The sequence below is a fragment of the Talpa europaea genome (assembly GCF_964194135.1).
Source record: "Talpa europaea genome assembly, chromosome: 16".
In the NCBI taxonomy this organism is placed as follows: domain Eukaryota; kingdom Metazoa; phylum Chordata; class Mammalia; order Eulipotyphla; family Talpidae; genus Talpa; species Talpa europaea.
Genome location: NC_140084.1, coordinates 6,851,672 through 6,876,936, shown reverse-complemented (window position 1 = coordinate 6,876,936; position 25,265 = coordinate 6,851,672). Strand labels below are relative to the sequence as shown.

General features: G+C 53.3%; 2 protein-coding genes across 4 annotated transcripts; both read right to left on the bottom strand.

Moving 5' to 3' along the window:
- Positions 1-10,298: 10,298 nt before the first annotated feature.
- Positions 10,299-11,658, bottom strand: NRN1L (neuritin 1 like; the record flags this gene model as incomplete). The annotated part of the gene is made up of 3 exons (XM_084257446.1): positions 10,299-10,584; positions 10,712-10,844; positions 11,574-11,658. 3 exons carry the CDS (start codon positions 11,656-11,658, stop codon positions 10,299-10,301), a joined length of 504 nt encoding a protein of 167 aa, XP_084113572.1.
- Positions 11,659-12,010: 352 nt separating this feature from the next.
- Positions 12,011-23,741, bottom strand: EDC4 (enhancer of mRNA decapping 4; the record flags this gene model as incomplete). Of its 3 annotated transcripts, none has more annotated exons than XM_084257323.1 (29): positions 12,011-12,570; positions 12,798-12,961; positions 13,292-13,511; positions 13,604-13,790; positions 13,874-14,039; positions 14,131-14,246; positions 14,348-14,503; positions 14,624-14,801; positions 14,931-14,967; positions 15,054-15,206; positions 15,287-15,388; positions 15,472-15,905; positions 16,250-16,403; positions 16,479-16,609; positions 16,700-16,899; positions 16,966-17,057; positions 17,814-17,886; positions 17,979-18,159; positions 18,277-18,379; positions 18,477-18,572; positions 18,667-18,750; positions 18,835-18,944; positions 19,252-19,356; positions 19,445-19,592; positions 19,698-19,887; positions 20,135-20,234; positions 20,514-20,625; positions 20,969-21,125; positions 23,657-23,741. In XM_084257323.1, the coding sequence occupies 29 exons, from the start codon at positions 23,739-23,741 to the stop codon at positions 12,378-12,380; spliced, it is 4,227 nt and encodes a 1,408-aa protein (XP_084113449.1). In that variant the 3' UTR covers positions 12,011-12,377. The 3 variants fall into 3 exon arrangements, with proteins under 3 accessions (XP_084113449.1, XP_084113450.1, XP_084113448.1); XM_084257324.1 differs by having other exon boundaries at positions 16,700-16,887; XM_084257322.1 differs by having other exon boundaries at positions 14,348-14,801; positions 16,700-16,887.
- Positions 23,742-25,265: the final 1,524 nt, after the last annotated feature.

The window sequence follows — 25,265 nt, the reverse complement described above, 5'->3', positions numbered from 1 at the left end:
TGGCGCAGCAGACCTCTCCTGCCTCGCCTGCTGCTCCCTCTCAGCAGTGTACTTCGGTCCTTCTGCCTGCTCTGCTGTCTCTGGTGAATTCTCTCACCCTCCGCACCTCTGGACTGTACCCCAGTGCTTGTATAAATAAATAAATCTTAGAGAAAAAAAAACAGAAAAAAAAATGGAAACAATCCAAACACACAGCAGTAAGGGAATGATTAAATAAAATATATTCATATAATGAATTGCTCTGCAGCTGTTGAAAAGAATGAGATAAATCCATATATACTGACAAAGAAAGGTATCAGTAACTTAATTTTATTGAGTGGCTCTGCCAGGATTCATATACAGAAGTATTAAATGATTTTTTTTTCTTTTTTATAGAGACATGTTTTATTTACGTATTTATTTGTTTGTTTGTTTTTGTTTATACACGCACTGGGTACATTTAGAAGCGCGGGAGGGTGAGAGAATTCACCAGAGCCAGTGCGGGGAGCAGAGCAGGCAGAAGGACCGAAGCACACTGCTGAGGGGAGCAGCGGGCGGCAGGAGAGGTCTGCACACCATGTGGGACCCTCCTCCGGTGGCCGGGGAGCAGCCGGGGATCGAACCGGTGCCACAGAGGCCGCGGGCAGCTTCGCAACCCAGCGCTCAACCGCTGCGCCACCGGGGAGGCCCAGTATTAAATGATCTTAAATTAGTATGCAAAGCATATGTTCAATGAGTGTTAAAAAAAAAAGTATAAAAACCCTGGAAAGGTAGAAGAGACTGCTGATAGTGACTGCCTCTAGGAGGTCAGAATGTGACGGTAACGGGTGGAAGGAAAGGGGACTCGAACTTCTCACTCAGGTATTTCTGTGCTGCTGCTGTATTTTAAAATATTCACTATGTTTTTGAATTAACTAAAATACATGTTATAGAAATGTACAGACTAGTACAAGGAAAAAACCTGGAAGAACATACACAAAATTATTACAGTGTCTGTCTAAAGATAACTGGTGGCTCAAGGGCTAAGCACTGCACTATGAAGCAGCCTCTGCAGCGCAGGTTCAATCCCTGGCCGGCCAGGGAGCAACCCACATGGTGCGAAAGACCTCTCCTGTCTCATCCGCTGCTCCCCTCAGAAGTGTACTTCGGTCAGTCTGCCTGTTCTGTTCCCCACTCTGTCTCTGGTGAATCCTCTTGCCCCCCCCCCATCTCTGGCCTGTACCCCAGCTCTTGTGTTAATAAAAATCTTAAAAAAAAAAAAAAAGATAACTGCATGATTCAATCCTATAATGCTTTGACATTTAATATTATTTAAATAGAAATTATCACTTCCTTTTAGAAAATAGTAACTCAGGACCCCACTTCTCAAGGATTCCAGCTAGGCCTCACTGCTCTACCTGGTAATAACTGGTGTGTAGAGACTCCTGTCCTAAAGCTGAGAGAGGGAAGAGTTCCAAAGTTGGCTGTGTCTGTTTTATTGTGACCCCAGACCCATCTAAGACGCCTACCATCGCCCATCCCACCATCAGAAATACAGACTCTGGCAACAGACCTGGGGATCTCCTTCCAAAATCCCAAAGTTCAACCCACAAATATTTACTGAGCTCCTGCTGTGGGCCAGGAACTCTGCCAGGAGCTGTTATCGATAAAAAGAAGGAGCCATAGCCTCTGCTCTCAAAGAACTTACAGTCCAGATGATTCCATACCACGAGTCCCTTGATCCATTACTCTTATGATGCCCTGAGATTCCATTTCAAGGTTGGCAGCCTAAAAGGGTCCCACTGAGATAATTTTCCCTCAGAAAATGAAAACACCACATTTTTCTACTTTAGCATCATATCAGACACCATAGCAACAGAGGGCTGTACCAAGAATTAGCTCAGTGACGACCTAGCCAACACAAATCTGTTTAATACTGAGTAAGATTCTTGGAAGGAAAGGGAGTTCAAATAAGTAAGTCTCTCTCCAGCTTTCAACAAGTAGAATTGTTTCCCTTCTTCCAGGATTGTACTTCTCCAATTTTTCTTCATGCACCCCGGGGTCAGTGCAAACAGCTGCTTTCAGGGCTCTTGAGGCTTAAGGGTTGACACTTTGGCACACCTATAGCCCATCCATGCCATTCAGTTGGGACACGCTCTGAAGAGGATCTAAGTTGCCCATATAACATGCTCACACTTACAAAATAAAACAGAAGGTCAAGCAAAGTCTCATGTACTTAACTACAAACTCATGACTCACAGGGAACACCAGCATTGATTTCAGATTCCATCGACATTAAGATCCACAGTGGTATTCCATCCCAGGTGAGACCCAACGCTAACTCAGTGGCAGCGGCAAACAGGTTTCCTGAAAGCTGCAGTTTCCTTAGCTCATTTATACAACTTAACAAGCAGAAAAACTGCAATTAGACCCAGACAATGTGCTTATTCAGCAAACCTACTCTCTAGGGAGTCAGCATTCCAAATCTCTTCTAGGGGATGGCCAAATGCAACTGCCCTGAGTAGAAACAGTTTTGTCAGAGCTTCCCCTGATGACCAGAAATGACCTTGACAAGACCACATAACACAAAGCCATTTCCTACACGAGGCTCAGTCTTAGAGCATACAGACTAAGATGAAACCTCCTTGGGACAGGGGATATACTCTGGGAAGAAGTCACTGGCAATAACAGTGGTTTCAACACTGCTAAGCATCATATATGCACTTATCTCACTCCTCCCTACACATGAAACAGACCTCATAAAAAGTCAAGAACTGAATCCAAGACTTTCTGACTCCACAGTCCATGCTTCTAACTACTAAATATTACTGCCTCTCAAGGTATGGGCAAAGAGACCAGAACAGAATTCCACAAGGCACAGCTAACTGCACTGAACAAAAAGACACAACAGATTCCTGGGGCAATGACAAAGATCTTCAACCAGGGAGCACAGTGAAGTTACTTGGGGAGTTTTCTTTAAAATACAGATTCCTGATCTTCTGAATCGAAATCTCAGTGAGTGACAATCTCTGAAAAACTATACATAGAGGGCCTCGCTGGTGGCGCAGGCAGTTGAGCACCACACTGTGAAGCTGTCCCTGTTTGCAGCCTCTGCGGCGTGGGTTCAATCCTGGCCAGTTGGGGAGAAACCCACTTGGCGCAGCAGACCTCTCCTGTCTTGCCCACTGCTCCCCTCAGCAGTGTATTTCATCAGTCTGCCTGTTCTGTTCCCTGCTCTGTCTCTGATGAATCCTCTCACCCTCCCACATATCTGGCCTGTACCCTGGTTCTTGTATAAATAAATCTTTAGGGCCTCCCTGGTGGGGTGGTACAGCGGTTGAGCGCTGGGTGCAAAGCTGCCCGCAGCCTCTGCAGCACAGGTTCGATCCCCGGCTGCTCCCCGGCCACCGGAGGAGGGTCCCGCATGGCGCGCAGAACTCTCCTGCCGCCCGCTGCTCCCCTCAGCAGTGTACTTCAGTCCTTCTGCCTGCTCTGCTCCCCGCTCTGGCTCTGGTGAATTCTCTCACCCTCCCGTGCTTCTAACTGTACCCAGTGCTTGTATGTATGTGTGTATGTATGTATGTATAAATAAATCTTAAAAAAAAAAAAGTCAATGGCTACATGTAAAGAAAGTCAGAGAGGTTTTTCCAAGGAAATTAAGTATGAAATCTGAAATGGATTTTAAAGGGCAAATGTGAATTTCCCATATCGGTGGAAGTTGGGGGCGGGAGGGTAAGGGAAGGAAGAATATTATAAAATGAGAACATTTCATATATACAGCACAAGGATATTAAACCACAGAGGTAAAAGGAGGCTCATTAGCCCCAACAACAAACTATAAACAGAAGACACTGTGCCCAGGTGTTGATTTCAGGGTTAGGCCCTCTAGGAGATTAGGAAGATCCCTAAACGCCTTGCTCAGAAAACCTCGTCCTTTATCCTGTAGGCACCGAGGAGCCAGTTTTTAGACAATGAATGACTTATTCAGCTTTCCAGGTGGGAACTATCACTTCAGCGACTTCCTGAAGCGGGCTGAATGTGGAGGGAGGGTCAGCTTCCCCTGACAAGCGTGGGGACGACTGCCCAGCGATAAGCGTGTGAGCCGGTTGTACTCTAGCCTGGTTTTGCCCAGACGGAGCAAGGAAGGAACCCACGGGCTCGCCAGCCCCTGGCGTCCTGTCTCAGAGGAGTGAGGCGTCGGCGCCCGACACCACGCAGACGGGAGACAACCGGGTGAGTGGACCGGGGCCGATGCCGGCCGTCGGAACAGCAGACTGGGCAGCTGACCACGTCCAGCAGGCCCGCGCGCCCGAGATGAACGGCTCCGTGAGAGGCACGTTTCGAGGCGAGAGCAACCTCCGGTCCAGGGGATCCCGAGCAGCCGTCGCCCGGCCGCTCCCCTGCCCCGTAGGCCCCGGCGCGTCGGGCACGGGCCGAGAGCTGCGGGCTGGGCAGGGACAGGCCCGGTGCGCCCGGCAGCGACCGCGGCCGCAGCTCGTCAGCCCCTCCCGCCCACCGGGCCGTCGCCCCGTGCCGAGCCGCCTCACCTCGCGCGGGCGGCGGGCTCTTCGGCATCTCGGCGGCTGTGCTGACCCTCTCCGGGCCGCGGCCACGGCCGCCGCCGCCGCCATCCTCAGGCGTTAGCGTCGTGGCGTCATCACAGCGCGCGCTTGACGCCAAAACAAACCCGGGCCGCCCAGGAGGCGGGGCGGGGGCGGACCCTCGGGAGCGCCGGGCTCCGGGGTTGGCGGCGCGCCGAGCGGGGGCTGCCAATCAAGGCCTTCGGGGCGGGGTCCGGCTCGCAGCTGCGGGGGGGTCTGCCCGTCGCTCAAAGATTGGGCGGGACCAGTGTTAGGGAAAGGGGGACCCGCGGGAAGTGGGGAGAAAGTTTCAAGTTTCTGTTTAGGGAAGAGGGCGTTCTTTCGTGGGGGCTTGGGGCTGAAGTGCCTTTCTTTCTCCTTTTTTTTTTTTTTTTAAGATTCTTTTATTTTTTATTTATACACTATCTGGGTACAGACCAGAGGCGGGGGAAGGTGAGAGGATTCACCAGAGACAGAGTGGGGAGCAGAACAGGCAGATCTACTGAAACACACTGCTGAGGGGAGCAGAGAGCGAGGCAGGAGAGGTCTGCCGCGCCATGTGGGTAGCTCCCTGGCCGGCTGGGAATCGAACCCACGCGGCAGAGGCTGTGGACAGCTTCACAGCGCTGAGCTCAACCCACGGTGCCACTGGGGAGGCCTCTGAAGTGCCTTTCAACAGAGGGCTCTGCTAGCGCCTCTAGAATTCCGGAAAGAACTGATTGAAATTCTACTAACACCTTTTTTTTTTTAATGCAGTTCAAGTAATCCAGGCGTTCAGATGTGTTAAATTTGGCCTCCATCACAGCGGAGTTACAAATGATTAACTTGAGGAGTGGTGAAATCAGCCCTTGACCAACTTCGAAATAGCAGGGTTTCGCTTTTAATATTGTTGTTGAATTTGAGTATATCCAGGTGTAACAGGGTGGTCCCCAGGAAAGGGGGAGGTTCCCTGCCCCTCCCAAGGGAGGGTGGAGCTGAGTAGGAAGAGGAGAAGCTGAAGAAGAGACTGAGGAAGGAAGCAGGATGGAGCAGGAAGGAGACCTGGAGGAGGCACATGGAGCCTAGAGACACGTAAAGAAACTGTGCTTGTCTTTTGGTCGTGGACTGGGTGACACAGATGTGGGTGAGACCCGTGGGGAGGTGACAATGGCAGCTTTTATCTTGATGTTGATTTTGCTCTTTTCCTTCCGGGCTTGTCCGGTTGTTTGGACCCTTTTCTGTGGGTCCCCACTGGAAGATGCTTTAGACTTGTAGCAGGCTTTGGGGCCTTGTTCTGGGCCGATCCCATATGGATGGAGTTTTACCCACGAGGGGACGGGTAACTTTGGGTGCTTCATTTAGAAACTAGACTCTTTGCCTTACCTGTATTGTTTCCTAGTTTTATTAAAGTTCCTTCCCATTAAAGTCCCATGTGTTTTGTGTTGATGCGGCGGATGGCAGAACCCATTTAGAATAGGCAGGTTTGCGGGGTTTGGGCTGCCCCTCTCCCTGTCCTATAACACAGGGGCTCCAAATGAAGTGAATTTTTAGAAAAGTTACCACTGACAGAGAATTGGTAAAACATAATCTGACCTGTAGCATCAGAATTGTCTCACATTTTACAGTAAACCCAAACTGAAGGAGGGGATAGATGCTGCAGGTAATAGGATTGTAACCTCACCCATCTTCCTCATTTCAGTCTTAATTTTTTCAGCAAATCTTTACCGAGCACTTACTTTATATACGTGGGACTGTCTGTAATTGACTGGATAAATTAATGTTACACTTTAAACCTGTAACTGAATTGACACCAATAAAACATTTTGCCTGGGGCCTCCCCGGTGGTGCAGTGGTTGAGCGCTGGGTTGCGAAGCTGCCGGCGAACTCTGCGGCGCCGGTTCGATCCCCGGCTGTTCCCCGACCACCGGAGGAGGGTCCCACATGGCGCGCAGACCTCTCCTGCCGCCCGCTGCTCCCCTCAGCAGTGTACTTGGTCAGTCTGCCTGCTCTGCTCCCCGCTCTGGCTCTGGTGAATTCTCTCACCCTCCCGTGCTTCTGAATGTACCCAGTGCTTGTATAAACAAAACAAACAAACAAATAAATAAAACATGCCTCTATTAAAAAAAAAAAAACATTTTGCCTGCTTTATGTAGTAGCATTTGCAAAATTATTAAAATTGCTCCAAAAGTGTAGTGTGATGATTAAGGGCATGGATTCTGGGGCCAAAAAAAACTGATCATCTCAGCTCTGACATTTCCACAGCTGTGTGACCTTAGGTGAAACACCTCCCCTCAGCTTCATTTTTCTCATGTGTAATGTGGATCATAATCCTGACCCCACAGAATTGTGAGGCTTAAAAGTAATACAGACTCCAGAGTTGATGAGTCTTAAAAATACACACTGTGCCTCCATTTCACAGACACACAGCAAATTAATTCAACAAATATTTATTGCTATGAGCAGATGCTGAGCAGATGCTGCTGAAGAACTTGAGGCCCAAGATAGAGATATGCTGACACAGAGGGAACTGTGTTCAGGACAGGCTCACCCCAGAACAATAAGCTATTACATATCCATAGAGCTGCAAATGTGAGAAACACCATCACCAGAATGCTCTGGCCTGGGCAGCTCTAGTTTGGCTGTCAGCCCACCCCTCTCCTCCAGATCTGGGATAAAAAAAACACAAAGATTTTAAGCCCTTGGTCAGAGAGCAGATTCTGTCCCCACCCCCACCCCCAAGTCACTCAATTCCAGGGACTTAGGGAGCAAAACCAGGGGAAAGTAGGTCGCAGAAGGAGGGTAGTAATCCCCCTGATGGCTGGCTAGAGCCTCCAGGCCCCTGATTCTGGAGGCAAGTTACTCCTGGCTGCCCAGAAAGAGTGGGTCTAGAAAGACTTTTGGGGTCTACGGTCCCAGCCCTATCCCTCCCATTAGTACGCCCAGTTTGAGGGGACCACCCCTAGATGACTCCTCCACAATGAGATGATTCTCCGTCCAAGCTCTTGCTAACTGTAAGACTTCCTATGCTGCACTTAAGACTGATTCTCTTTGGCTTCCCTGGTGGCACAAGGGGTTAAACACCGCACCTTTAAGCAATTCATAGCCTCTGCAGTTTGATCCTCCAGCCAGGGAGATGATCACATGGCGCAGCAGACCTCTCCTGACTCGCCCCGCTGCTCCCCTCAGCAGTGTATTTCAGTCGATCTGTCTGTTCTGTTCCCTGCTCTGCCTCTGGTGGATCCTCTCACACCTCCGCCCCCTATATCTCTGTGCCCCAGCTCTTGTATGCATAAATAAATAAATCTTTAAAAAAAAAAAAGATTGATTCTCTCATTCCACACACTCCTACAAGTGCCCTCTCTCCCCAGCCCTACGATGGGTACCAGACACACAAAGAGCACCCTTGGATAGTTTATGGTGGGGAATTCTGACCCAAACTCAAACAACAACCAGTAGGTACTGTTAGTACTGAGACAGAAGAGAGCCTAGGAGGTGTGTGAACCTGTAGGAGGCTTCTGATTCAGCTTGGAGTCAGAGTTAGGGAATATTTCCTGGAGGAGGTGATGTTGAACGCGAAGTAGGAGTTCACCAGAAGGAAATGGGGAAAGGTATTCTGAGCACAGAGAATAGATGTCACAAAGACTCGGAGGAATAAAAGGCTTGCTTTTTCTTCTGGATAATTCTGGTGGTCAAAACAAGGAACAGATCTGAGAGGGGGGTCCCTAATTTCTTTTTCAGGTGATGTGCAAAGACGGGTAATGACTGTTTGGGAGAGAAGCAAGGATACAATTGCAGGTGAGTGAAGCACGGGAGCAAAGACAGAGTCGGGGCAGAGAGGGAGTTATTTGTAGCATCTGAACTAGCTGGAATGGGAGGATGTTTGGAAAGCAGGGATGAAGAGGGGCTCGTACACATGTAGGCAGAGGTCTCTGGACGTACCTTTCACCCTGGAGCCTAAACACGGGTCCTATCAGACCCGATTCACCCAGCACAGACTTTAGTGTAAAGCTGGCCTGCGTAACTCTGAACACCCCCACCTCTCCCTTCCGGCTGATTCCTCTGGGCCCCTCTCCAACTCAGCCCACCCCCTCCCCATCATTTTTAAATCTTGCATCCTTATTTTCTTTTTTTTTAGAAGTAGGGTACAGGCCGGAGTCGCAGAGGGGGTGAGAAGATTCACCAGAGAGAGGAGGGAGCAGAACAGACAGCTGTACAGAAACACACTGCTGAGGGGAGCAGCGGGTGACAGGAGAGATCTGCCATGCCATGTGGGTTGCTGCCGGCTGGCCAGGGATTGAACTCGCACCACAAAGGCTGCAGACAGCTTCACAGTGCTGCGCTCAACCCCCTGCACCACCAGGGAGGCTCAGTCTTGCATCCTATCACCCTCTATGTGAGTGCTCCTTCTCTGAAGCTTCCCTGGGCTCCAAGGGCTGGGTAGGTAAATCACTCCTCTGTGTTGCAGGAGTGAACTAAATAAACTGTGGGCAGAGCTGGCTTATGTAGAGCCTTGTCGACAATTAGAAGAAGCTTAATCTCAGGAACCGTTCTGCAACTCAGAAAATGGAGAATAAAATGGAGGGAGTGATATGATAGCAGAAGTCACAAGGAAGCCATGGCAGGGCAGTGCCCGCACAAGTCGTGGGGAATGGGATGCTGGTGGTGGAGGTAGTGGAGGAGGGATCAAAAGAGTCTCACCCTCTCTGTGGTTTCCCCCTTCCCTCAGAATTCTGCCCATGCATATTCCTGCTTTCTCTCTCCACCAGGATGAGTCTCCTCACACTTCACACACTCATCCCATGCTTGCAGAAAACCTTCTTGGATTATTTTGTCTTCACATCTCTTCTTAAAAAGCAAAGTTTGGAGAACAAAAGGAACCTTCAATGTGACCCTGTTTCTGCAGCTCTAAGTCACCTCAGGTACTTGAATATATCCTCTAAAAGGGGCTCCCATCTTTTAGGGATAGGCTCCCCTCAATAGAAACTCAGAGTGGCCTCCCTGGAGGTGCAAGGGGTTAGGTACAGCACTGTGAAGCTATCCACAGCCTCTGCAGCACAAGTTTGATCCCCAGCCCGCCAGGGAGTTACCCACATGGAGCAGCAGATCTCACCTGTCTCACTCGCTGCTCCCTCAGCAGTGTATTTCAGTCAGTCTGCCTGTTCTGTTCCCCGCTCTGTCTCTGGTGAATCCTTTTACCCTCCACACCTCTGGCCTGTTCCCCAGTTCTTGTATGCATAAATAAATAAATATTTTTTAAAAAAATAGAAACACAGAGAAGGAGAGAACAGAGGACTTAGTCAGAGCTGTGTCTTGAAGGCTAAGGTAGTAATTCAGCAAAGGGAGAAGGAAGTGAGATTGGGGCGGGGGTCCATAACCTCACAAAGCCCCTGGGGACCAGGATTAGAGGGGCAAGCAGGACCAGGAGTTTAGCCCAGGAGAACAAAGAAAGGCTGTGCATTCCAGCAGATCTCAGGTCCCCACCAGAGCTACTGGGACCTGAACGCAATGGAAAGCTCTGTGTAGCCCCTGGAGAATGAGTGTTTGGAAGGAGAAAGACTGAGTCCCAGGTGAGGGCCTTGGACCCGCCCATCCTGTCCAGGGAATCAGCTCTGGAAACCTTAGGCACTGCCAAGCCCCTGCAGCCGGAAGAAAGGAATGAGCTTAGTACAAATATAAATACTTTTAATGAAAGCTGAGCACTCTCAGCAGAGCCCAAAAGGCAGCTACCAGAGCCAGAGCAAGCTACAGGCAGGGGAGCTGCTAGCTAGCCCCCTGGGGTGGCTAGGCCAGAGGCCCCAGGAGGCAGGCAAGCGCCAGAGCAGCTGCCAGCAGCGTGGGTGCAGGGACCGGGGTAGTTGCAGGTGCCGTTGCTCGAAGCGTCTCCTGGTTGGTCTCCGGGCTTGCACCACGTTCACGAACGTGTACAGGGGCTCCACACAGAGCGTGCAAATTATCAGGGTGCGGGGCTCGGCGAGCTTCTTGCTGTAGTGACTCCCACACGGTGGCTGCCTCTTCTGGACAGCCCAACAAGACTCGTGAGGCGCAGGCATGGAAGTCATTCCAAGACCTGTTAAAAGTGTGAGTTTAGGGAAATTAAGTGGGCAAAGAGGCCTTGGAATGGGAAAGGAAGGGGTTCGGTTCTTTAGGATGGCAGGGGGTCAGGCTGCCCTCAACCTGCCCTCAGCTGTCCGTACCTGCAGACAGTCTCCAGCTCGCCTCCGCCGCCCATGTCGTTTCCCAAGCGGATGAGACACTCAGCAAAGCCCTGGTATATGTTGTCACAGCGGCCTGGGCCCGTTGCGGCTGCTGCCAGGGGAGATGCAAGGACTGGTGGTGGGTGTGGAGAACAGTTAACAGGATGAGCCGCCATCCCCCAAGCCCCTGGGGCTTGTTTACCCAGGTGTGCTCTGGGGACGTGACTCAGCGTGAAAGGGGCACTCCAGGGAACTAAAGGGCATATCTAGGGACCACCTGCTGTTGGTTTGCTTTGATGGGGGCCCCCAGATAAATACTTCGGGGATGGGGAATAACATCCCAGGGATCTGCTCTGCCTCTGATGTGGATGAAAATGGTGGATGGTGGAAGAGGAGTCAGGCCACGGTGAAGGTGAGGGGGCCAGCGTCTGGGATTTCCTCTCCCTCTACTCAATCTAGTCTCTTTGTAGCCCAGATAAGCTTTGCTGGCCCTCCCACCTTGTTCCAAAGACAAGTGTTTTCAGATAGGTAGGGCAGAATAGAGGGGTTGGCCGGATCCATGCCAGAACCTAACAGAGAATCTCACGGATTCCACCGCAGCTGCGGGAGTTCCACCAGAACTTCGTCTTCCTGTACCAGAATGGGGGCTGCAGAACTTTAGGGTCTTTCTCCCACAACCAGAGCTCAGCTCATGCCCCTCACTTTCCATCCTGAAGACACTGGCACACTTTCTCCCCTCCCCGGAACACTTGCACCTCCTGTCCACACTGGCTTCCAGCAAAGCCGCACCCCCCACACACCCCACACTCAGCAGGACCAGAGGGTGTGCCGCTCCGGCTGGGCTCAACACCCCTGCACTCACCGAATGGCAGCAGCAGCGGCAGCAACAGCCCCAGCGCGCGGGGTGGTCGCCAGCGGTGGCGACTACAGCGGCAGCAGCAGCGCATCATCCCAGGCTGGGAGGCTAGTGCCAAAGCCAGGAAGCGACTTGGAGCGCAGCCCTCAGCCCAGCCCCCAAAAGGAGAGGCTGTGATTGGATGGGAGGAAGGGAGGGCGTGGTTTTCGTGAGCCCAGTAGCCCCGCCCCCTTCTCCCATGGGCGTTGTTAGGTAGCGTTAAAGATTGAAGTCCTGAACTGGAAGTCCGGAATTTGAGCATTGAGATGACTTTAACCCAGTGATGAAGATGGACTATCTGGGAAGCAATTGTGCAAGTGAGGGTGGGTGTCCAGGCCCGTGGGATGGGTTAGCCTAGACAGAATTCCACACACGGAGAATACCGGCAAGGAACAGAGGGCAGTTATCACACCAAAAGCACACACATACTCCATTTTATTCCAAAAGCATTTAATTGAATTTCTCAATGTTTCTCAAAAACAAAAAGATCCAAATCAGAGGTAAAAAGGAACATGGAAAATTCAACTCAAGTGGCGTCACGATCTTGGGAGGTGTGGGGGTAAGGGTCATGATCCAGGCATGGCAGAACCCAAGAAGGCACAATACCCACCCTGAGCCCAACCTAAACCAGCTGGCTACCACAACCTTGCCCCCCGCCCCAGCACTCCAGATGTAGGAGCCTGAGCAGGTAAGGGGCAGGCATGACCCGTCACAGCCTAGGCCTGTCTGCTGGCCTCCAGTGCCACCTCACTCCTAGGCAAGGCAGGCTAGCTACGGGAGGCTGGGGGTCACAAGGCCATGCAGCATGAGGCTGAGACGCCGGGCTGCTTTGCCAAGTGAATTGTGTGGCTCGGCCTGCATGAACTGGAAGAGTTTCTGGCGTACTTGGGCCATGACGGAGCCCATGTGGTCCCGAGTAATGGGGTCACTGTGGTCCAGGTGCATCACTGCTTCTTCCAAGTAGCTGGAGGTGAAGGAAAGGGAAGGGTTACAGGTAGGTGACAGCAGATGGGAGCGCCCCCTGGTGGCACTGAGGCTCAGAGGGCGGTCACCTGAGACAGGGAAGGTGGGAGGGCAGAAGGGATTGGGGCAGAAATTAGGAAGGGGGTGGTCAGGTAGGAGTATCTGTTTTGAAATGCTCTCCCACCTTCACCCCAGACTGTCTCCTGGTCCCTGACTGTACCCACTCACCTGAGCTTGAGGTCAGTTCGAGTGCCAAGGTCAGAGGCTAGCTGCTGGATGAGGGAAAGGAGCACGGGCTGGGAGAGTGGGCAAGGTGGCTGCCCAAAAACCTGGCCAGGGTCCACAGTCTCACACACATACAGCACCAGGTTCAGATCCGCAGCTGTCAGGGCCTGGGAGATGACCACAGAGGTAGGTACTGAGGGCTCCAGAGCAGAGATGCTCAGGGGTCCAGAGACAGCAATGTCAGGCTGTGTTACTCTATTGACTCAGAAGAGGTTTCCTGTGGGGGATGGTGAAGAAGCAAGCTGGGTTGAGGTAGAAAGAAAGAGATTCAGGGTCCAGGCAGAGGGAAAAGCAGGGGAAATGGCTTAGAGGCAAAGGAGAACCAAGATCAGTCCCCTGGGGCCAGAGTGTCTGGAACCTGATGGGTAGAGTGGAATGTATGGTATGGCCTTGTCAGGAGACACCTGACCCCTAACTGCACCTAATGCCTGGCGTACCTGCTGGAAGGCCTGGTTGAGGTGGCCCTGTTGCAGCAACTGTAGGATATGGGCTTGCTGAGCCTGGCAGTCGAGGTGGGCAGCTGGGACAGGTGTGCCAGCAGCTGAGCGCATAGCCTGCATGATGCTAGAAGTGACGGCGGCCTGCTGCTCCTTGAGTGCCACACTCACCTCACCCTTAACAATGCGCTGTACCTGTGCTAAAATTGACTCCTGCAGGCTGCAAAGGGAAAAGAGAGAGATGAGGCAGACAGGGAATCGAATATGGACCTTTCCAAACCCAACACCCTATCCAGTGCCCAACTCACACACCTGCCCACAGCCACGTGCAGCTGGTGTTGCACCTCAGCCCGAACACTGCTGGACACAGTGGCGGCCATCTGTTCCGTGGCACCCTGCAGTGTGCTGACCAGGCCCCGCAGCTGGGCCAACACTGGCTCCCTTGCCTCCTGCTCCCGTGCCTTACGGCTCTTCATGTGGTTCTCTAGCTGCTGCAAGTCTGTGAGGTGACACAGGGGCCATGAGAGGGATGGTGGGGAGAGAGACAGTCCCTCTCGACCTGGGACATAAAACCTCACTCACACTCCTGTGTGCCCAGTCGGAAGCTATCATTGATCTGCTGGAACATGGCCTGACAGCTCTTCTCAAAGGCAGGCAGCACCACACTCTGGAAGGCCTCACGGTAGGCAGCCTGCATTGGCCCCTGTAATGTGTCCGCCGCTGCTCGGGCGATGGCATCTGTCAAGTTCTGGGTAGAGAGAGAGGAGCGGAGTTGAAAGCCTGAGCCCAAGCTGGCCTGATCGGGTCCACCAACCGCCCTCATCCGGGGCCCTGAGCACCTTGGACTTGAGCAGCTTGGAGATATTTTCTTTCATGCTGCCCTCCACAGCTGAGAGTTTGGTGGCCACTGAACTGCTCAGTTGGCCTGCCACAGGCTCCAGACTCCTAGAGACAGCTGGAGCAGGGTGAGGAGGGAGAGGTGGAGCCATGAGAGAAAGCCAGTCGGGTAGGGACCCCTCCCACATGGCCCACCGTAAGTCTCCACGTAAAACTCACAGGGAGGCACCGTCTTCTTGATCTCATCCCGTATGCTACGCTCCAAGCGTCCAGCCACAGCTGAAGATAATGCCTGGGACAGCTGCTGGGTCAGCTGCTCCTGCAGCTGCCCACCCCGTTGCTGCCCCTCAGCCAGTGCCCGCTCCAGCCGCCGCTCTGCACTACAGTCAAGGAACAGGCCTAGAGCACATCCCATATCCCTTCCCCAGTGAAGAAAGCTGCAGCAGCCACTGCCCCCACCCCTATGCCATGCTGTGCCACCACCCACAAGGATACGCTCTTGCTCATGCCGTGATTCTAGGGCACGTTCTACATGGCCTGTGACGGTGCTCTGCAGGCCCTCAAGCTGGGTGCACAGACGCTGCAGCAGCTCTTCTTGGCTGTGCCGCAGCTCTGCCAGCTCTCTCTGCTGTTGCCAGATTAGTGCTGGCCAGTCCTCAGGGGGCTCTGCCACCTGTGAGTAGCACCATCCAATGATGCCTAACCCACCCATCCCGATACACCAAACCAGGGAAAGGCCCCAGATCTGTCCCCACCCTCACAGGGAGGAGTCCTAGAAGTAGAAAGGTATTTGTCCACTTACCTGGTGCTCCAAGAGCCGGGATCCCACAGCTGAATCCCTGCCATAGTCAAGAAGCACCTCAGACCACACCAGGCAGGCAGCAGGGGAACCACCCTTCTCCCTGGCCCTAGGACTCCCTCCTACCCATCATCCTTCTTGCCCTTCCTCTTGATCTTGGGTGAGGTGCGAGGGGATCCCTTAGACTTCCAGTCCTTGGCAGGTAGCCGGGGAGTGGGCACTTTGCTGCCAAAGCCCCCTGCAGCAGAGGCAAGGCTGGCCACCTCATCATCGTGGTCACTGGATGGGGAGGGACTGAAATAAGCGCCATCCACTTGCTGGCCCTCCCTCGTGAGCGGCATGGAGTAGGAGGCACCCACCTCTGCTCAGCACTGGCATCCTGGCTGTCATGTTGCTGCAGCAGATAAGGCGGTCGGTGGAAAGCCAGGCTCTTGTGTTTTTCCTGGAGGCCATTTCTGGGGCTGGGGGAACAGGCCAATTCAGCAGTGGGCGATTATCTGACATCCCTACCATCAACACACTTCCCCTCTCGCAAGCTTCTCACCTCTCTGCCAGACTGCTGCAGGTCTCACGGGTAATGTCTGGTGCTGTAGGCCAGACCTGACTGTCAGGGGCTGTGGCCTCCTGAGTCAAGGCCACCTCTAGGAGGGAAGGGGTACTGTGCCGATCCCCTTCCCCAGAGCCTCCATCCAGCCCAAGCTGGGGACCAAGTTCAGGCCCTGGGCGGGGTCTTGGGGACAGCAGGTGTAGCGCTGAGGCAGCTGAGGCCATACTGTCTGGCTCAAGACCCTCAGAAGAAGAGGAGCCAAAGCCTCGGGACAGGGCCTCAGATGCGATCTCAGGGATGTCCTGGGAGAGGGCAGTGGAAGCCGAGGAAATAACATCAGGGGAGCGGGTACGACTGGGAGAAGCCTGCGGAAGCCCCAGAGACTCCACTTCCTGCAGCTCCAGGGACAGTGCAGAGGCAGCAGCAGACACCTGAGATGGGCCAAAGATGGAGACTTAGCTGGTGTGAAGTAGGGGTGAGGGTAGCACAGAAACCAAACATTGGTATTTGTAATGAGAAGAGATGGAACAGAGGGATGGGGATGCAGGTGAAAAACGGCCATGGTCCAGGAGGAGCAGAAGTGGGGATGGACAGCCAGAGGAGCTGCTCTCTAGGGAACACAGGAGGATACAAGGCTCACCTGAGGCAGAGCAGCACCAGCAAACAGAATGCCTTGGGGGGACACTGTGGGCAACCTTCCCACTGCCATCCACCTGTTAGCACGTACTTCACACACACACACACACACACACACACACACACCTGCCACACGCACCTGCCCAGATCCCTTGGGAGTCAATTTTTCAGCAGGGCTCGAGAGCAGGCCAGGCAGAAGGCTGCGCGGGCTTGCCTGCAGGCTGCTGCTGCTGCTCATTGTCAGACTGCCATCCAGCTGCAGCTTGGGGTTCAAGGTCAACTCCTCAGGTGGCCTGTGTTAAGAAGGCTGAGGTATCAGCATTCAGGTATCAGCTGGTACCAGCCCCCAACGGTGACCCTTGTCTCACCTGGGCAAGGTAGGGTCCACAGCCGATGTATTGCTCATGGCAGAGACAGCAGTAAGAGAAGAGCTGCTGCTGCTGCTGCTACTGCTGCTACTGCTACTGCTGCTGCTGCTGCCACTAGGGGAGGCAGCGATCTGGGAAGAAGCCGAGAATGAGGGCTGTGGCTCATGGGTAGGCATCCCAGGTCGCCCCGCCCTGAACCCCATGTCCCTGCCCCAGCATACCTGCTGGAGTGAGGTGCTAGGTGTCATGAAGGCGTCAGGAGTCATCAGCTTGGGCTTGGTCTCACTGCTCAAGCTAAGGAAGTCGGCAGGTGCAGGCAGCTCCACAATACGGCGGAGGTCAGGCTGGGAGCCGTGAGAGGCTGACCCCAGGGTCTCAGAGCCCAGTTCAGGCCGAGACTCTCCAAATGCTGTGAGGAAAGCTGCCACTTGAGTCAGATGTTGGACCCCCATCAGTCTAACCTGTTCCCTTCTCACACCTCACTCACCAAAGTCCTCATGGGCAGTGTGGGTGGGGAGTGGGGCCACCACATCAGGGTTGAGTTGTGGCTGGAAGCGGATCTGCACATCTTGCAATGCCCTGCAGGAAGAGAAAGCGGAGGATGGAAGCACTCAAAGGGGCCAGAATTTGGGCCTCCATGGTGGCACGGGCCTCCAGCCTACACCCCAGTCCTTTTTTTTTTTTAAGATTTATACAAGAACTGAGGTACAGACCAGAGGTGTGGGAGGATGAGAGAATTCACCAGAGGCAGAGTGGGAACAGAATAGGCAGAGTGACTGAAATACACTGCTGAGGGGAGCAGCAGGTGAGGCAAGAGAGGTCTGCAGCGCCATGTGGGAATCTCCCTGGCAGCCAGAAATCGAACCCGCACTGCAGAGGCTGTGGACAGCTTCACAGCGTGGTGCTCAACCCACTGCGCCACCGGGGAGGCTCCTACACCCCAGTTCTTGTATGCATAAATAAATAAAATACATCTATAAAAAAACGGGGTGGGCCTCCCTGGTGGCCCAAGGGGTTAAGCACCGCACTATGAGGCAATCCACAACCTCTGCAGTATGAGTTCGATCCCAGCCAGCCAGAGAGGAACCCACATGGCAAAGCAGACCTCTCCTGTCTCCCTGCTCCTCCTCTCAGCAGTGTATTTCAGTCAGTCTGCCTGTTCTGTTCCCCTCTCTGTCTCTGGCAGATCCTCTCACCCCCCGCATCTCTGGCCTATACCCCAGCTCTTGTATGCATGAATAAATAAATCTTTAAAAAATAAATTTAAAATAAATTAAAAAAAGGGGGACCAGAGTTAGAAGAGTGGGGAGGGGCAGGGTCCTCTCCCAGACTCACTTGGTGTGCACACAGAAGAGCTTGATGAGCACCCCAGCTGCAGACTCCATGGCACTGGCTCCGTGGGCCCCATCTGCAAGAACAGTGCGGATGACTGAGTCCCCATCTCTCTGGCCTTGGCCTTCCCCTACACACCAATGCACATCCCAGACCAGAGCAGCTCACCAGCCCCGAGGCTGTCAGTCTCCTCCTCAGCAGGCAACACCTCAGTGTGACGCAGCCGGCAGCGACTTACGACCTGAATACCGAAGCTCAGCACAGGGTGAGTGAGCAGGAACTCTGAGATGGAGCTGAAGCAAGCACGGCCCTCCTCCTGGTTCTGCAGCAGCTCCATCACGTAGAGGACCTGCACGGCAGTGCATTCACAGCTCAATTCAGAGGACATGAGGGCTGTGGGTGGATCACACGACCCCGCCCTTCCCGAGGATACCAGCTTTGCTCAGGGAGCCCCCAAGGCAGCTACCTTTCGTTGTACGTCGCTGAGGATCAGGTACTCTGCTGAGAGGTCCAGGCAAACCTTGAGGCTGGGGGGCACATTCACTGGGCTGAATATATCTGGGGAGAAGCTGGGGGTCGCCAGGAAAGAAGAATGAGACAGAGAGGACGGGAAGAACTCTCATTCCCAACACTGTCGCCCCTGCTGAGCCCCTCAGTCCTGCTTACCGAATGGTCTGCAGGCAGGTCCAGGACACGGTGCACCACATTTTCAGCTCCCGATTCTGGTCAGCGCCTGTAATGAGGAACCTCCAAAAAGGGACCCTGCAAAGGAACCAGGCACTGAGTGGCTGGCTGGGCCCCCCTGTTGGGGGCCCAAGGTCCAGTCTACCACCTACTTGCCTGCCCACTCACTCACTCAGGGTCCTGTTTCTTGTGGTTGTCACAGAACAGGAGGCAGGAGAGAGGCCGCCCGTCATGAGGCTTCCACTCATGCAGACACCTGCGGGCAGGCAGATGAGGGGCCTAAGTTGAGTGACCTGCTCCTTTACCTGGGGGGGTTCTAATCCCTCAGGCCCTTTCTTACCTCGGCTCATCCTGCCCCTCAATGTAGATCTGCCAGAACTTGACAAAGCCATCATGGCTTGCGGTAGCCAGGACAGTCCCATCAGGGGAGAGGGCCCCTTCACTTAGGCACTGGGAAGAACCCAAAGAGCCTTGCTTTGCCGCCTTTGGGTGGAAGCAAGACCTTCCCAAATGAGAATGCTAGTGAGTGGGGTGGACCCACAGTAGATCCAGTGGTGAGTGGAAAAGACAGGATGAATGAGGAGCCAGAGAGAAGACCACACCCACGGGTGCAGCCACAGTAGGGATGAGCTTCATAGGCGTGGGTCACTTTGTCCCCATGGGTGGAGTGCCAGTAAGCTGCCTGGGCAGCTGTGGGTATGGAGAACAGATGAGGGACATAGGAAGAGGCCGGGGAAGCAGTCAGTCACAGGCTTACCGTGCTGTGGCCTTTCACCACGATGAAGCCCTGTTTGATCTGGCTGACGTCCACAGGCCAGGTGCTATAGTTGGAGCGGAGCATGTCCAGGTCCCACACTTCAGCCTGGAGGGTATAGGTGGGCCCACATTTAGCCTGTGCTCACACCATGGCTACTCTGTCCTCTCCTCTTCCCTGATGCATGGCCCCTCACCCGATCTTCATGCAACAGGGCCACGGTTGGGCTGCTCTCCTCACAGCAGTCCTCGCTCTCCTCAGGGATGAAGGGGCACCAGATGATCCTGCGGAAGTGGTTCAGCGGAGTGCCCTCTGGCTGCCGGATATGAACCAAGATCTCTTCTCTGAGCAGGGTGTTAAGGGCTAGACAGGTGGATGATGAGGTGTGTCTGGTAGTCCAGGTCCACCCACTTTTCTTCAGTCCCCCTCCAACCCTAAGGAAAGGATACTGAATTTTGCTATTAACCAGAGCCAAGCGCCACACGAACAGGTTGCCCGCCTCATCTAGGCAGGCCAGCTGTGGGGAGTTGAGGTGTGCAAAGGCCAGATCAGCCACGCTGCCTGTGAAGCCCTTGAGCAGGGTCCGCTCTGACGTGCTGACACTGATCACCCGCACCATCGCTGAGCCATTGTTGGCGGCTGGAATCGTAAGAATGGAAAGTCATCAGGGAGAACCCAGGCCCAGGCAGCAGCAGAGAAGCCATGCCCGCCTCACCACCATCCTGAATTTTAAGTTCTGTTTTCCCACTCAGCAAAGGGGAGGGTAGCATAGACAAGTTGTACATTATACTCCTAAGGTCTGAGTAGGCTGAGTTCCCTGACAGTGGGTCTACATTTCTGGGGTTTCTAGCAGAACATCTCTCTCTTTCCCATTGCTCCTACTTACCCCGAATAGCATAGGCCAAGAAGGAGTTGGACACAGCAATCAGGTTGCCATAGTAATATTTCTGCTCCCAGTCATACTTGGCAACAGGCTGGATTTTCACCTGAGAACCAAAGGTGAGAAGAAGTGTAGAAACTGAGGGCCCAGCAGCTTTCCTAGAGTGTAGGTGATCCCCAGCATCCCTGGGAATGGCCACGTCACATGTGAGCCCAGATTCCCACAGAAACTTGACAGCCAACCCTGACTTCCTGAAGCTGGGATACCCTACTATATAGCAAGGTAAATCCCATAGGAACTGGCAGCATGGGACGGGGCATGGGGGGAAGAAGGTGAGTATGCTCCCCCGCCCCCGCCATACATGCCACAATATCCTGGTGCTTACCTTATTGCTCCCCCGTGCCTTGCTTGAGATGCTAGAGTCACTACTGGCCACAATCTCCACCTCCTTGGCCATAATTCCAATGCACGTGGAACTGTCATCTCCTGAGAGGCAGCTGGGTGGGGGGTGCACAAGTTTGACTCTTGTTCACCCAAAGTCTCAGTGGGAAGGATTGGGAAGGGGAGAGCATATGACTACCCTGGTGAAGGTGGTAAGCCCTCAATGCCAAATTTTGCTTGGCCTAGAGGTCCCTAGACCCACAACTCCCCTTACTCACCCTCCCTCTTTGGGAAGGAACCTACGTCTATGCTCGACTAGGTGCCCAAACGTCAGATCCAGGCCAAGTCCTTGCCCCTCATCTTAGGTTTCTGGCCCCATTTTCTCCCCAACTCATGTCTTCAGCTAGCTGACACCCCAAAGAGTGCATCACCACCACTGTTATCCCTCCAGGCACTCACATGACCTGCTTCTCCTGCAGGTTAATAGGTGGCATGGCGCGGAGACCAGGCTTGTTTGTTGAGGTACCATCACCTGAGCAGAGAGGGTCTGGGACCAGCAGCCCATTGAGGTCCCCATTGTAGGTGTTAGATGGCCGCTGGCTCTCTGCACTGGGGCCTGGGCATAGAGAGAGACACCCTGAGGAGGTTATCCCACCTGTCCACTGGCCTCTCCTCTGGCAGAGCTTCATTCAAGTGCCATGAGGAGCTAAGAACACTCAACTGAGTGAGGCAGGTCTGTGGGGAGGAGGGCCATTTGTTTACCTCTTGTTTCATAAACAGCGACGGTGACCCAGCGTATATCAGAGCCAAGGATGAGCACAAGGCTCTTCTACCTGGGGCAAGGGGAGGTGACAAACCATCAAGGACAATCTGAAGCTCAAGACAGCATAGAGGGCTCCATTCACTTGAGACAGGGCATGGGAAGGGTCAAGACAGACTTCCTCAAGGAGGCTATTATAAGTCAATGGTAGACAGCACTCATGAACATGAGAGGGACAAAAAAGAAACAAGGCTGCAGCGGTCTTGGGTAGGAGGATGGGTGCTTAAATTCCTCTTCTGGCAATGAGTCTCATAAAAGTTTTAAAAGGAAAGATGGACATGGTCAGCTCAACCCAGGGGGTTGACTGTTTTAAAGCAGCACACAGGATAGTTGAGAATCTGGGCAAGAGACACCAGGGCCTAGACCAAGGTAGCAGCAGAGGCTAGAGAAGAAATGATTTAAGGCATGAAGAGACACTGCTAAGATGCAGGTGTAAGAAGGTAGGAGTCTACCCCACAAAGAAATGGCTCAGAGTAAGTCAACTTGAGTAGGTAAATTGAGCAGGAAGGGAAATGAAGGAGCTGGAAAAAGGGGGGACATTTATTGAGGGTGCAGAGTGAGGCCAGAATTTCAGTTGTTTGCTGTTGGCTGAGGTTCCAGGACCTTCACAGGCTCAGAGAGAAGCTCAAAACTCCCAGCTGGCAAGGAGTCTAGAGCTCCATTCAGGAACATGGCAGACTTCTAATCACAAAGCGGTCTGGGATCTGACTATTGAGAGGATTCTTGGCAAACAGGTGGATCAAGTGCCCATCAATATATAAGGACTCTTAAGGAAAGCCTCCAGGATACTTCACTTACAAGAGAGCCACCATAGCTGCTCAGGGGTAAGTTGACCACTATTCCTTTGGGAGGCTACCATGTGGTCATAACACGCTGCACAAGATGGGTCACGCTGGGCTCTGCCAACCTTTGAGGTGTCTAGTCTGCACAATAGCTGATAAGTATGAGAGGCCCAAAGCAAGACCATGCATAAATAAAGTACATACTCAGGCCTCACTGGTGGTGAAGGGGTTAAGTCTCAGCGCCATCAGTACTACAGCCTGAGTTTGATGCCCAGCAAGGGAGCTGACCCACATATGGCACAGCAGACCTCTCCTGTCTTACTGCTAGTCCCCTTGACAGTATATTTCAGTAAATCTACCTGTTTTGCTCCCCACTCTGTTTCTGGTGAATCCTCTCATCCCCCACACCTCTGGCTTGTACCCCAGTCTTCTATAAATAAATAAATAAATAGAAAGTACATGCTCCAGGCTCTGCTTGGAGCAAAGGGTCCATGGTTTCAGACTGCAGATCGCCAAGGCATGCTTCCAGAAGTAGCCAACTTGGGCCTCCCAATAGGTTTAAGAACAGGGTCTGAGGAAACACCGATATGCAACTCTGGCCAATGCACACTCACACCATCAGCCTTTCAACCATTACAGCTTCCCAGAGGTCCCTAAACCTGCCAGGAAACTTCTGAGACCTTTAAAGGCCTATTTCCTCATGACAGAAAGCCTTTTCAGGCATCCAAGCCCTTGTTTGTATTATAAAACCTAACCATTGTCTCTCCTCTCACACGTGCTCTCAGGCACTCTCCAGCTCCCCCTCCATTGGCCCTAACCCATCAGGGTACTGGAACCCTCTTCTCTTTCAAAGACAATAGCATTACATTAAAACCTTGTGAGCCCTTTGTGTTCTGGGGCTCCTGGGGGCAGTAGGAGCTTTGAGGTATCACTGAAAGCTCAAGTAAAGTTTAAGTGAAAAGAAATAAAGTAGGGTTTGCAGAAGTTTGTAGTCTAAACCAATTAGGGCCCTGCAGTCTGTGATTTGCCGTAATCCCAAAGAGGACACAGAATTGGGGCTAGTCATCTTCCTGAAAATCAGTTTAGAACAGCTGGCCTGAGACTGTGATCTGGAGGGAAGGGCAGGAGGGGTCCCCACGATCCTCAGTACTGGGCTTAGAGCTAGACCCAGAACTGGGCAGAGTTAGCCCACACTAGGCTTCTGAACTAAAGCAAAAGGGTAGGGAAAGCGGGTCTGTCTCAGGACCATTGGAGACCTTGGTGCTAGTACACCAGAGGGCCCCTGCAGAGTCCAATACGGGACCTCACCTTCAGCCGAGACCCCTGAAGGACGAGGCAGAAGGGTCCGGATCAGGATAAGGAGGGTTTGCACCGGGGGCGTTCGCCCTTCTGGGAGCATGCTCAGGGATATACCGCTCCCACCCTCGTCCGCCCTGAGCAGCCGCGGGGACGAAGAGCCGGTCCTGGGGGCCCTGCGGGTGCCGCGGGCCCCGCGACGCCCTTCTGCCCGCTCACCGAGCTCCTACCCCGGCTGTCCCAGCTCACCCCCCGCGGGCCGGTCTAGCTTGAGGATGTCCCGCAGGTGCTGCGTGGCGTCCTCGATGTCGATGCTCGAGCAGGAGGAGGCCATGGGCCCAGCCGCAGGCGCCCAGTCGGCGCCGGGTCCGCTTCGCCGCCGCCGCACACGGGCTACACCAACAGAGCCGCGCCAAGGCCGGACAGCCGGACGCCGGCCCTACACTCGGTCCACCCACGGCCCGCAAACCGCCGCCCGCGCCGTGTCCCTGAGCCCCGGCAACCCCACCAACCGCCTCCACTTCCGGCCCGCGGAGCAGCGGCTCCCGGAACCTGCAGGAGGCTGAGAAGAAAGGTTCCGGGTTGGGGGCCGCTGGTTTCCCTCTCCCCCGGGGCGGCTCCGCACGTGTCAGGCGGATCTCGGGGTTTATCAGTGCGGAGATGGAACAAAGTGCTCGTAGTGGGTTGCTCAAAACCTTACAAGCCTTCAGGATATCCATCCGGTCCACAGCCACTCCCAGAATAGACATGTCAATTCGTCCACCCAGGCTGCAGACACGAGACACACAGACACACACGTGTGTGCCCGCGCTGAGCTGACAGCCTCCGTTTACCTTTGGAAATGGGTTGGTGTAACCTCAGGCCTGAGGGGACCCACAAGAAATAAGTCCCAGTAATTGCAAAGTCAGAGGTGATCCCACCACAGTCATTGTTGACTAATGTTCCCCAGCATCCCTTTGCCCAACCTAGCACTGTCAGACAAGAAGATAGACACCAGTTTACAAACAGTTCTTTATTGCAGACATTTCAGGCACAGGTACATGGAAGAAGCTGTATTGCAGATTTTATACAGGGTGGTTTAAGAGGCAGCAGGCACCTACCTCTCCCCCACCCCCCAAAGTATACAGCAGTCTAGAAATCAGTCCCACTGAAGTCTCCTGAGTATGCTGTCCTCTCAAACAGCACATTCAGTCTGTGTTCAATGTAGTCAGGCAACCTGTGGGGGTCTGAGGAAGTTCTTGGACTCCACTTGCAGTGAGGGTGCATGTGATGCTATCTGCTTCTAGATCAGGCTTAACGGTGTTGTCATCAGTCCTAAACCCCCTAACAGGATCTCATGATGCCCAAGTCCTCGGTTTGGGGTTCTAGTTTGCAGAAACCTAGGTTGCTATCTTGCCACCAGAGGTCTCAGGGCTGAAGGACCAGGTTTGCATTGGGCAAGGCTTCTGTCCTAAAAACTGAGGAACAGAATCCACCCCAACAGTTAAGACTTCTGGATTTGGCGACAGTGTGAAGGTATGTGTGTGGTGAGGCAAGAAACAAGGAAGAGACTTAGATGTGCCCTGCACAGATCTGAGGGGTAAAAATTGGAGCTGAAATTCCCTCAGATGCAGACTACCTTCTTTCATAATTCTGAATCTATACTCCAACCCAACATTGCCGGGTTCTGTGGGCACTGAGGCGGTTTTGGGCATTTGCCTTTAGGCAATGCTTGGATAATCCAAAACAGGTAGTACAGGATCTGAACTATCTACTGCTTCGCTTGGGGTTTGTGGGGCACCCTGAATGTGACCTTGGCCCTTCTGGGGATAGAGCAGGTCCCTCTCCCTCAAACTTCTGCTTATCCTTGGTTTTGAGT